This window comes from Drosophila serrata, unplaced genomic scaffold (assembly GCF_035046125.1).
Source record: "Drosophila serrata isolate PLE 108 unplaced genomic scaffold, ASM3504612v1 contig_276, whole genome shotgun sequence".
Classification (NCBI taxonomy): domain Eukaryota; kingdom Metazoa; phylum Arthropoda; class Insecta; order Diptera; family Drosophilidae; genus Drosophila; species Drosophila serrata.
In genome coordinates, this window is record NW_028257174.1 from 10,289,680 (window position 1) to 10,300,944 (window position 11,265).

The following is an 11,265-nucleotide window of genomic DNA, read 5'->3' on the forward strand; positions in this document are numbered from 1 at the left end:
TACAAAATAGCAAAATGGACAGCTCTAATTAGCACCTCTTTCTTCAAAATTAAGCCCCGTTTTGCGGTTTTTGTTCGCTTTAGATCCAGAAATTAATGATTTTGTACTAAAATTGTTCGAATTGCTGTCCCGTCTTTGCCTACAACAACAACAGCAACTCTTATACATCAAAATTTTTTAAAACACAACAGGAGGAAGTATATTAATTTTACCACCAATCAATTTGATACGACTTAGCTAATTTATTATTTATATATATATATATTATTTATTTGTGGTTTACTTACCGCGTCAATAAATTTAGTATTTAATTTATGAATTATTTAGTGCAATAATTTTGGTATATTTGCTTTAAGCGCTGTGCGGTTTTATTATCCAACAATTACACGGTCACACTGAGACTAAATAAAAATTATTTTGTGTCTAAATTTTGTCTTTTAACGTCTACGTTAAGTAGCTACTTCGTTATTTGGATCATGTTGGCCAAGTTCATTCTGTCGATCGCGGCATGTGCCTTGCTGCTGTTCGCCCTTCTGCCCGCTGTCCATGCGGTCCAGGACGAGGACTCCGCCGGCAAGCAGGCTGAAAAGCAGTTCGCGGTGGAGCTGGACCCTGAGACTTTTGATGCGGCTATTGCCGGCGGCAACGTCTTCGTCAAGTTCTTTGCGCCCTGGTGAGTAGTAGCTGACTTAAGCTTTCCGCGTCGGAGTCCACGTCTATGACCAATATTGGCAAACTTCTGCCGGCGAATCGTAGCAGTCCACATCGTTTATTTGATGTGACCAAGCCACGCACACATAACCACCAGCTGTGTTCCGACCTCTAATTCCGCTGATGTATTGAGAATTTCGCAAAGTTGGTGCTAATCTTAAAACAAATAGAGTATAAAATTAGTAATATATATCATAATCCCATATTTATATTTACATTATGATCTACAAAAAGATGTAAAGTATTTTATAAGCGGGGGAACATAATACATTAGCGAAATCAGCGAATTTATAAACAGGAACATCTTTGTGTGTATGTTAATATTGGCACACCGCATATTTGTGCAGGTGAATGGATAGTTGTCGGTGTTGGTGATGCTTGCTATATGTGTTCCTGCGCTAATACCTGAAGATCTGACGTGAACCTCTGCCCGATTTGGTCAAGCAAGCAAAGATCCGCGCAGCCGAAGAGATTCGTCATGGGCCAACCGCAATCGAGTGGCACGTTCACTGATAAGACGATCACAGGGGCTTTGTGTTCCAGAAACCCCTCTGCCTAGACCCTGTCCCTTGATTGACACACTAAGCGCTCTGGTCACTGCTCTCTCCCAGCCTATTCTGCCTTATCACAGCCATCGGAGCTGTGTCTATGGGCTAAATTGATTGGTTCCAATTATGTTGCTAGGAAGTGGTCTTTGCGAGGCGATTAGACGCATTAGAGGGAGCAGGAGGCGGGGATCTGCGACTCGCTCGGAATTAGAACTAGATGATAAACTCTTTGTTCGACACAAAGCACACGCAGTAAGGAGCACAACGCCTTATCACGGTTCATTGTTTTGTCCCCGCTTGTATGCAGGCACCAAATTAATTATTGATTTCGCGATTTTTGTCGTTTTAAATTGAAATTAAAACTATACATCTATATATTTGGCTTATGGCCTTAAGGGTGGTGTTGTCGTGGCTCCGAGGTTGACCTTATATACATATATATATATTATATTATCGTCCATATATCGTTTTGTTCACTAGAAGTACTCTTTTATTTTATCCATGCTCAGGTGCGGTCACTGCAAGCGACTGCAGCCACTGTGGGAGCAACTAGCAGAGATAATGAATGTGGATGAGCCAAAGGTGATCATTGCCAAGGTGGACTGCACCAAACACCAGACTCTGTGCGGCACTCACCAGGTTACCGGCTATCCCACACTGCGCCTCTTCAAGCGGGGCGAGGAGGAGTCTGTGAAATTCAAGGGTACCCGCGACTTGCCTGCCATCACTGACTTTATTAACCGGGAACTGAACACACCGGCCGAGGCCGATCTGAGCGAGGCGACCAAACGTGAGGAGGTGGGCGAGAACCCTAACCTTGGCAAGGTAGTGGATCTCACCGAGGACACCTTCGCCAAGCATGTGTCCAGCGGCAACCATTTCGTCAAGTTCTTCGCTCCCTGGTGCAGTCATTGTCAGGTAATAAGCATTAAAAGTACAAACTATCAACTATTCGAATCACATTTTAACCGAAACTATCTGTCTGCATTTGGTGCCATTTTTGTTGACTTAAGCTGTGTTCCACCATTTACTGTTAATGATTACCCCCACTCTGACTAACCTATACTTTATCATTGGCAGCGCTTGGCACCAACCTGGGAGACGCTGGCAAAGGAGCTGGTTCAAGAGCCCGCCGTTACCGTATCGAAGATCGACTGCACTCAGTACCGTGTCATTTGCCAGGACTTTGAGGTTAAGGGCTATCCCACACTGCTCTGGATCGAGGACGGCAAAAAGATTGAAAAGTACTCTGGCTCCCGCGACCTGGCCACGTTGAAGACCTATGTGGAAAAGATGGTGGGCCTGCCGCTGGCGAAGAACGCAGAGGACAAGACCGCCGGCGCTGAAGCTGCCAAGAAGGAGGATGGCGCCGCCGCCGAGGAGGAGGCAGCGGCCAAGAAGCTTACACCGCAGCAGCTGACCGGCGAGGCAGAATTTGACGAGGCCATCGCCGATGGCGTGGCCTTCATTAAGTTCTATGCCCCGTGGTGCGGACACTGTCAGAAACTGCAACCTACCTGGGAGCAGCTGGCCACCGAGGCGCATCAGGCACACCAGAGCGGCGTGAAGATTGCCAAGGTTGACTGCACGGCACCGGAAAACAAGCAACTCTGCATCGACCAGCAGGTTGAGGGCTATCCCACGCTATTCCTTTACAAGAATGGCCAGCGGCAAAGCGAGTATGAGGGCAGTCGCTCCCTCCCGGAGCTGCAGTCATACCTTAAGAAGTTCCTCGCTCACGACGAGCTCTAAGAAGGACCGGAAGCTAAAACAGGATCAGAAGAAGGAGCAGTCGAATGAACAAAATCGCCCGCCAAACTAAACTAATCTTAAACTTAATGTTTTTTCTTCGCGTTCAGTTAAACCAGCAGCAAGAAACCTCTGTGAGGAGCCCGCATTTACAAAGCATCCAACATCCGACATAGAAAAGACAACATGCAAGTAGCTGGAATAGAAGTCATCCATTTTGTTGTGATAGTTTCCGATCCCCGTTCTGTGTTCAAGCCTTCGTCCTTTTTCAGCTCCACTCGTGAGCTGGGGCTTGGTTCGTTTCTCCATTTTATGTTTTATGTTTTAGAATTTACTTCAATGAGACGCAGGACGCATTTGAGTGCGCAAAAAGGCCATTTAGCTAACTTCTCCGATTATAATATATTAAATTTTTTTGGTCAGCAGGCTACCTTTAAGTCATTCTTAGGAAAATTGTCAATCATAATACAAATAAAAATTTATTCACTATTATTACTATTTATTCACTATTATTACTAGGGAATTAAAGGTCAACAACAGGTAATTAAACAAGTACATTGTATTTAAAGGCTTCTTTTTATTGTTTTTCACCTGCTGGATGCCTGTTTTTATTTTTATTTTATTTATTTAATAATTGAGTTTCACAACATGCGAACATCTGGCAAACAGACAAAACTCTGAGACAACAAAAGCTTTTGTTTGCTCAACCCACTTGTGTGGAATTTTTCATAAATTTTAAGAATTTTTTTTTATTTATCAAGTTTTTTGTTTTTAAAATTTTGTCTTTTTAAAATCGCACCTGATCAACTAAAGCATTACAATGCCTAACAACATAATAATTCGCTTTAATAACCATTTGGAACTAAAGCTCATAATAATATTTATCAGTATATAAAAATACATATACTAGGTCATACCCGTATTTAACTTATTTTTGTAATATAACTTCATCTTTTAAACATAATATTTTATTGCGCCGTTTTCATCAGTGCTGCGGCCTTAGATCATTTGGGCTAGATCTAGCATTTTTATAATGTTTGAGCTCGAGACTAGAAATTCAGGCAACGCCACGTACTCGAGCAGCCAGGCTTGCCAGCTGTTTGGTCTCGAGTTAGCAACGCTGCCAGACTTTTGAGTCTCGAGCTAACCCTGCCAGATGTCGATGTCGAAAATATTTTATATTTCATTACATTGTCGATAACAATCGATACATCAAGCTGGGCACTCTAAAAAGCAAAACTGCAATTCACGTCAAGAAAAAATTTGTTGATATTTTAAACGTTGCCTACTGAGATTTGAAGAGAATTGGCAAAATGACCGTGACCGCCGCCCCACTGCCCGATAATATGAGGGTGAAAGCCTTCTCTGACTACAGAAAGAAACTGTTGGAGCACAAGGAGATCGAGGGCCGCCTTAAAGAAAGTAAGTTATTCGCCGCCGGCCCATTAGTTTGTTGGCAAAATCCCACCGTTTTTTTCGTATTTCAGAGCGCGAGGAAATCAAGGAGCTTACCAAGCTGTATGATAAGTCAGAGAACGACCTGAAGGCGCTGCAGAGCGTGGGCCAGATAGTGGGCGAAGTGTTAAAGCAGCTCACCGAGGATAAATGTAAGGTTTTTGTTCCCGCAGGGTGGATCGTTTGGGTTTTATATGCTTCCTTTGCCTTCCAGTCATCGTGAAGGCCACCAACGGTCCCCGCTACGTGGTCGGATGCCGCCGACAGCTGGACAAGGCGAAGCTGAAGTCGGGCACCCGTGTGGCCCTCGATATGACCACGCTGACCATTATGCGATATCTGCCCCGAGAGGTGGATCCGTTGGTGTACAACATGTCGCACGAGGACCCCGGCGATGTAACGTACTCGGCCATCGGCGGTCTTACCGAGCAGATTCGTGAGCTGCGCGAGGTGATCGAGCTGCCGCTCCTCAACCCAGAGCTCTTCCTGCGCGTTGGCATCACGCCGCCCAAGGGCTGCCTGCTGTACGGACCCCCCGGCACGGGCAAGACTCTTTTAGCCCGCGCTGTGGCCTCGCAGCTAGATGCCAACTTCCTCAAGGTCGTATCCTCGGCCATTGTGGACAAGTATATCGGCGAGAGTGCCCGCCTCATTCGCGAGATGTTCAACTACGCCCGCGACCACCAGCCCTGCATCATCTTCATGGACGAGATCGACGCCATTGGTGGACGGCGCTTTTCCGAGGGCACCTCGGCGGATCGCGAGATTCAGCGCACACTTATGGAGCTGCTTAACCAGATGGACGGCTTCGATTCCCTCGGCCAGGTTAAGATGATCATGGCAACCAATCGGCCAGATACACTGGATCCCGCTCTATTGCGTCCGGGTCGCCTGGATCGCAAGATCGAGATTCCGCTCCCCAATGAGCAGGCCAGGTGAGTGGTTGTAATCAGTTTCCTTGGCTCCTATCTGGCGTACAAGTAGATAAATCACCTGCGGGTGATTTATGCGACCGTTCAGTCCTCCCTTCGATTATATATCTACCTAAAAGCTAGGCCAAATATATAGATTTTGTAGAATTACTCCTTATCTAATGGAGCACCACACAAGTTGACAAAAGATGAGTCAGAAACCAACTGCCAAACCGAAGAATTTTGTCTGCAAGCTATATTTTTATGCAAGCGATGGGAAACTATCGCATTAAAATGCTTTCAAAATATATTTCAGACTGGAAATCCTCAAGATTCACGCTATGATAATCGCCAAGCACGGCGAGATCGATTACGAGGCCATTGTGAAGCTCTCAGACAACTTCAACGGCGCTGATCTGCGGAATGTGTGCACGGAGGCTGGTCTCTTTGCCATCCGGTGAGTGCACCACAAGTCTGTCGTCTGCAGGAGCTTCTTTTAACAATTATTCTTTCCTCAATCTCCCCATCTTGCAGCGCCGAACGTGAGTATGTCATCCAGGAGGACTTCATGAAGGCCGTGCGCAAGGTGTCGGACAACAAGAAGCTGGAGAGCAAGTTGGATTACAAGCCTGTCTAGAGCGTGACCCGTCTCCAGTAGAGTTAGCCACGAAAGGATTTACACACATATACAGATTATATATTATGTCCACGAAACAGGCCTGTCATACATAGTCCGTTGCTTTTCTTCATATGCTAATATTAAATGCTATGTAAAGATACGGGTTTGGTTACTTCATTTGGGCTTAGTTGCTCTTCTGCTGCTGCTCCTCGATGCGCCGCTTCTTGCGCTCCAGATAGTCGCTGACATTGTCGAATCGTTTCTTGAACCAAACGGAGAGGTCCTCTGGTTGGAAGCGCACGCAGTTGCCATCGGCGTCTGGCAGGGCGTGCAGTCCATCCAGCACCATATTCAGCCAGCCCTCGGGCACGCCGTTGGACTGTTGGCCAGTGCCGCTGTCGTAAACACGCAGCGCCAGGCGCTCGTTCTCCGCACCCGTCACATATATCCGGTTGGCGGTTAAAGTAAAGTTGCAAATACTCCAGGCACCCGCCTCCGCGCGCACCATCTGCGTGCCCTTGATGGTCCAGCTCTCTCGGCCGCTACGCTCCAGACGGTACACGGCCAGAGCGTCCACGTGGTCGTATAATAGCACTGCCGCCTGGAAGACCTTGTCAGACTCCAGTACACGCACCTGCATACGCACCGCCGGCGCCGGCAGCTCGTGCACCAGCAGCTCCTTGCCCTCGATGAAATTCCATATGCGCAGCGTCTTGTCGCCGGAAGCGGAAGCGATGTGCCGATCGGTGAGCAGCGCCAGTCCCGACACGAACTCACGGTGGCCGAGGCAATAGCTGTGTATGTCGAAGGTGGCGGGATAGTTGGTAACGCGTATCTTGTCGTCCCGGTCGCAGGTAATGATGTGCTGCTGGTCCTCAGACCAAAGAATGTCGTACACCACGCTGAGGTGGCCGAGCAGAAGACGCGGAGCAGCGTCCACCTCCACGCAGTCGTACTGGTAGCAGTCGCCCGTCTTGTCCGTGACCAACACGGAGCTGCTGTCGCAGCAGAAGCGCAATGCGCTAGCGGCGCGGGCCAGCGGCCGAGCGGACAGCAGGCGGGCGTGCTCCGGGCGGGCGCGGTAGAGCAACAGGGCCTTCTGCGCGCCGGACGTGGTCACGGCCAGCAGCTGTCCGTCCGGCGAGTAGCTCACATTCTGCACCGCCACCTCGGACGCCGATCCTGATCCCGAGGCTGTTGCTTCCTGCTGCTTGGCAGCTCCACTACCAGCAGCAGCATCGTCGTCAGCTGCAGCGGCAGCAGGCTGTTGCTCCTGGCCGGGGCCGGGTTCAGTGGCCGGGCAGGAACCGGGCTCGGGGGCCTTAAGGCCGCAAGCGGCCAGGTCTGGGGGCAGCTCGATCTCCTTAAAGATCTGCAGGTCGTCGGGGTTCACAAAAAGCACCCTGCGGCCGAGGCCGATCACCAGTTCAGGCTCGGCGAAGAAAATCGTGGCCATTCTCCTGCGTGTCGGATTGTTCATTAGAGGTGCGCAAACATCGATACAAGGGTCAATGCATCGATGTTTTTCGAATATTCTTACATCGATGTTTTTCGACTATCGATGTTTCTGTGCCACCACTATCAAGGGTGTTTTATATGCTCTAAATAACTTTCACTACAGTGAAAACTTTGATTCACACACACTTTCCTGTTAAACTTTTTTTTTCAATTCACCAGCTCTTTTTTTTTAGGGCACAAAAAAGCTAATTCAACAGTTAAAAAATCTAGAAACAGCCAGAATAATTCAGAAAAAATTGGCCGCATTGTCAACCTATTTGAATTTGTGCCACTGTGTGGCGCCTGCAAATGTTTCTTTCTTTATAAGATTACATTTTCTAAGCACAACAGGTGACGCTTGAAAATTTGTCCTTTGTAAGAGGATTACTTAGTTTTCTTATATGTGAAAACTAAAATTACCTTACCTTTTACCTTGTTAATTTATATTTTATTTGATATAAAATGGGCTAAAGTCATTTCAATATTCGACCAACAGGTGGTGCTTGTCAGACTAATTCTTTATAAGAGGACTTTTGTTTGAAGCATAAATACTCTTATAATATTCTTATATGCGAAAACTGACCCAGCAAAACTGTTATAAATAACGTATACGTAATAATTTAAATTAATTTATTGTAAAATGAAGTTTATAAAAATGTATTTATATTATGAAATCAATTTAATTTTAGATCTAAATTCAATTTCCTAAATTGTGCTAATGAAAATACAAAATATTTTTCTTTTTTATGCCAAACAGATTGACGACATTTTTAATGTTGAATATAAGCAAGACAGCGCAGAGAATGATTGTGTAAAAGTAAATAATTTAACCGAAAAGCCCAGTACTGCGCTGCCATGGAGAAGGAGTAGGGAGTCTAGATCTCCCTTTAAGAGCACTTGCGGTGAACGATGGCGGGGCCAGACTCATCATACTCCTCCTTCGTGATCCACATCTGACGGAATGTGCTCATCGAGCCCAGAATGGAGCCACCAATCCACACCGAATACTTGCGCTCCGGCGGTGCAATCACCTTCATCTTCACGGCGGAGGGGGCCAGGTCGCCAAGCTCCTTTTGCATGCGATTAACGATGCCCGGGAACATGGTGCTGCCTCCGGATAGCACGATATTAGCATACAGATCCTTCCGGATATCCACATCACACTTCATAATCGAATTGTGGGTGATTTGGTGAATGCCACACGCATTCATGCCCAGGAGCGAGGGCTGGAACAGGCACTCGGGACACCGGAAACGCTCGCTGCCAACGGTTATCACCTTCTGGTCTGGCAGCTCAAATGTCTTCTCCAAAGCTATCCCAGAGGTGGCAGTGGACAACTCCTGCTCAAAATCGAGTGCAACAAAGCACAGATCCTCCTTGATTTCGCGCACAACTTCCCGTTCAGAGGTGGTGGTCGAGGAATAGCCACCCTCGGCCAGGATCTTCATTAGATATGCGGTTAGATCGCGACCAGCCAGAGCTAGGCGCAGGATGGCATGGGGTAGGGCGTAGCCCTCGTAAACGGGCACCGTGTGGGTAACACCATCCCCAGAGTCCAGAACGATGCCGGTGGTCAGTCCGGAGGCATACAGCGAGAGCACGGCCTGGATGGCCATGTACATGGACGGCGTATTGAAGGTCTCGAACATGATCTGGGTCATCCTCTCGCGGTTGGCCTTCGGATTGAGCGGGGCCTCGGTCAGTAGCACCGGATGATCCTCGGGTGCCACGCGCAGCTCGTTGTAGAAGGTGTGATGCCAGATCTTCTCCATGTCATCCCAATCCGCCACGATGCCGTGATCGATGGGATAGCTTAGAGTGAGTATGCCCCTCTTAAACTGCGCCTCATCGCCCACATATACGTCCTTCTGGTCCAAACCCACCATTACGCCGTGATGCCGTGGTCGACCCACCATCGACGGGAAGAGGGCACGCGGTGCATCGTCGCCGGCAAAGCCAGCCTTCAGTGTGCCGGATCCATTGTCCACCACCAAAGCGGGTACCTCTTCGTCGCCCATTTCGAGTAGTTTTTTAAACTTTTGATTAGTTTTTAAATGTATGTAATTTAAGGGAGGGATTCTTAATTGTACTTACTAACAAATCATCCAGCTACTACTGGCTAGCTCGATGATTAAAAAAGCCTAGCTTACTTGTGCGAGGCTTTAAATTGATGTCTTTACTTTAATAGCTAAACTTTCATAACGTACATTAAAAATAAATAAATTAGTTAATTAATATCAACACTGTTTTTAACAATTAACAATAATATCAGCTAAGGTTAATAATAATAATAACGATAATCATAAAAACCCAGCGAAAAATCAAAAATGTTCAAAATTATCTGTACAAACACCCACTATTTTTTTATCCGTCGCCACTGCTAGCACAGACGCAATCCCAAACAGTAATTCGGAATCAGCTTCTTCAATCACCACATATGCCTAGCCAGTTGCCCAATCCAGTGTTGGAAAAGAACACCCTCCTACTTGAAGGTTTAAATAGAGAGCGCGTAAATTTGTAATAAGTTAAAAGTAGGAAAACAAGTGTTTTTTATTATACCATTGCAGGGTATGATAATTTCAGTCAGAAGCTTGCAACGCAGTGAAGGGGTCGTTTCCGACCCTATAAATCATATATATTCTTGATCAGCGCCTAAAGCCGAGTCGATCTAGTTATGTTTGGTAGAAAAATAAATTTTCGATTTTTTTTTCCAAATTTTGAAAATTTTTTAAGGGGTAACATCGTTAAAATTGTCAAATTTTGAAAAAAAAAATTAATGTTGTTAATTTTAAAACCCGATATGCAGATTTGTTAAGCGCTTAAAAACTAGCACAGAACAGATATCCGAATTGAAATCAATGCATTTTAAGCTTAGTTATGCTATTTGGAAAACTTAGATTTACCCATAATATTAGGAACTTAAAAAATTGTTTGGTTTGCAATAAAATTCTTAATAAATAAAGAATAAAACATTAAAAAAAAACAATCGCCAAAATATTTTCCTGCATTTTTCAAAGTTGTGTAAGAGGTAACATTATTAAAATAGTAAAAAATTTACTTACTTAGTTTGATTATACCTTGTTCCCAATTAAAAAATACCAATGCATACTTTAAATGCTTAATATATGTACATATATATGCACATCGTTAAAAAACACTCCCTTTTGTTGTGCAGAGGTAAGGGTACAATATAATTTTAAGAATGGCAGTTCATTGATATTTTCTTTTATATAAATAAATCAAATAAATAAATATGTATATGATAGTAAATATAAGGGATAAACCTATGGCAATGCTATATCATTGACCCTACCCTTCTTAGCCTCCTAATCAATGCCAAGCTGACCGGGCACAAAGCCTGGCTGACAATTCAATAATCATTACGAGTCCATGTGAGTCCTGGTTTGCCCTACCTGCAATGTCACTGGCACTTGCACTCCGCTCCGAACGCTGCACCAGGATTACGGAAATTGAATTGGTTGCTGCTGGTCTCCCGGACTCTGCCCCCCAATGCGGGCTATTTAAATACCGAAAATATGAAAATAAAGGCAGATCCTAAAACGAGTGTCACTGGCATTCCATTCTATTCTCTCTCTGTGCTTTTAATTCTGGTTGCAGGAATAATCGTAGAGCAAATAAATTGCAGAAATGCGCAATTGTTTGCCGTTAGCCATAAGCAAATGCAATTAAATTTGTAAAATTACGCAGCCACAGATGCTCGTGTGTGTGTGTTTATGCGTCGTCATTGATTAGCCAGGTTTTGTGTGTGCCTCTT

General features: G+C 45.5%; 4 protein-coding genes and 1 long non-coding RNA gene across 5 annotated transcripts; 2 read left to right on the forward strand and 3 right to left on the reverse strand.

Annotated features, from left to right (window-relative positions):
- The first annotated feature begins 41 nt into the window (after positions 1-41).
- Positions 42-3,500, forward strand: prtp (thioredoxin domain-containing protein pretaporter). Its single transcript, XM_020950083.2, has 3 exons — positions 42-673; positions 1,769-2,177; positions 2,340-3,500. The coding sequence occupies exons 1-3, from the start codon at positions 477-479 to the stop codon at positions 3,009-3,011; spliced, it is 1,278 nt and encodes a 425-aa protein (XP_020805742.2). The 5' UTR covers positions 42-476; the 3' UTR covers positions 3,012-3,500.
- LOC147643353 (uncharacterized) lies at positions 346-1,789 on the reverse strand. The gene is made up of 2 exons (XR_015272458.1): positions 1,117-1,789; positions 346-867 (listed from the first exon to the last, which is right to left on the reverse strand). It is a non-coding gene; the product is annotated as an uncharacterized LOC147643353 (long non-coding RNA).
- Positions 3,501-4,099: 599 nt separating the features above from the next.
- Rpt4 (Regulatory particle triple-A ATPase 4) lies at positions 4,100-6,153 on the forward strand. The gene is made up of 5 exons (XM_020950084.2): positions 4,100-4,430; positions 4,496-4,615; positions 4,678-5,398; positions 5,691-5,831; positions 5,909-6,153. The coding sequence occupies exons 1-5, from the start codon at positions 4,322-4,324 to the stop codon at positions 6,009-6,011; spliced, it is 1,194 nt and encodes a 397-aa protein (XP_020805743.1). The 5' UTR covers positions 4,100-4,321; the 3' UTR covers positions 6,012-6,153.
- wuho (tRNA (guanine-N(7)-)-methyltransferase non-catalytic subunit wuho) lies at positions 6,050-7,498 on the reverse strand. The gene has a single exon (XM_020950081.2). It carries the CDS (start codon positions 7,471-7,473, stop codon positions 6,178-6,180), a length of 1,296 nt encoding a protein of 431 aa, XP_020805740.1. The 5' UTR covers positions 7,474-7,498; the 3' UTR covers positions 6,050-6,177.
- Positions 7,499-8,224: 726 nt separating this feature from the next.
- LOC110182100 (actin, acrosomal process isoform-like) lies at positions 8,225-9,676 on the reverse strand. The gene is made up of 2 exons (XM_020950085.2): positions 9,585-9,676; positions 8,225-9,526 (listed from the first exon to the last, which is right to left on the reverse strand). Exon 2 carries the CDS (start codon positions 9,506-9,508, stop codon positions 8,378-8,380), a length of 1,131 nt encoding a protein of 376 aa, XP_020805744.1. The 5' UTR covers positions 9,509-9,526; positions 9,585-9,676; the 3' UTR covers positions 8,225-8,377.
- Positions 9,677-11,265: the final 1,589 nt, after the last annotated feature.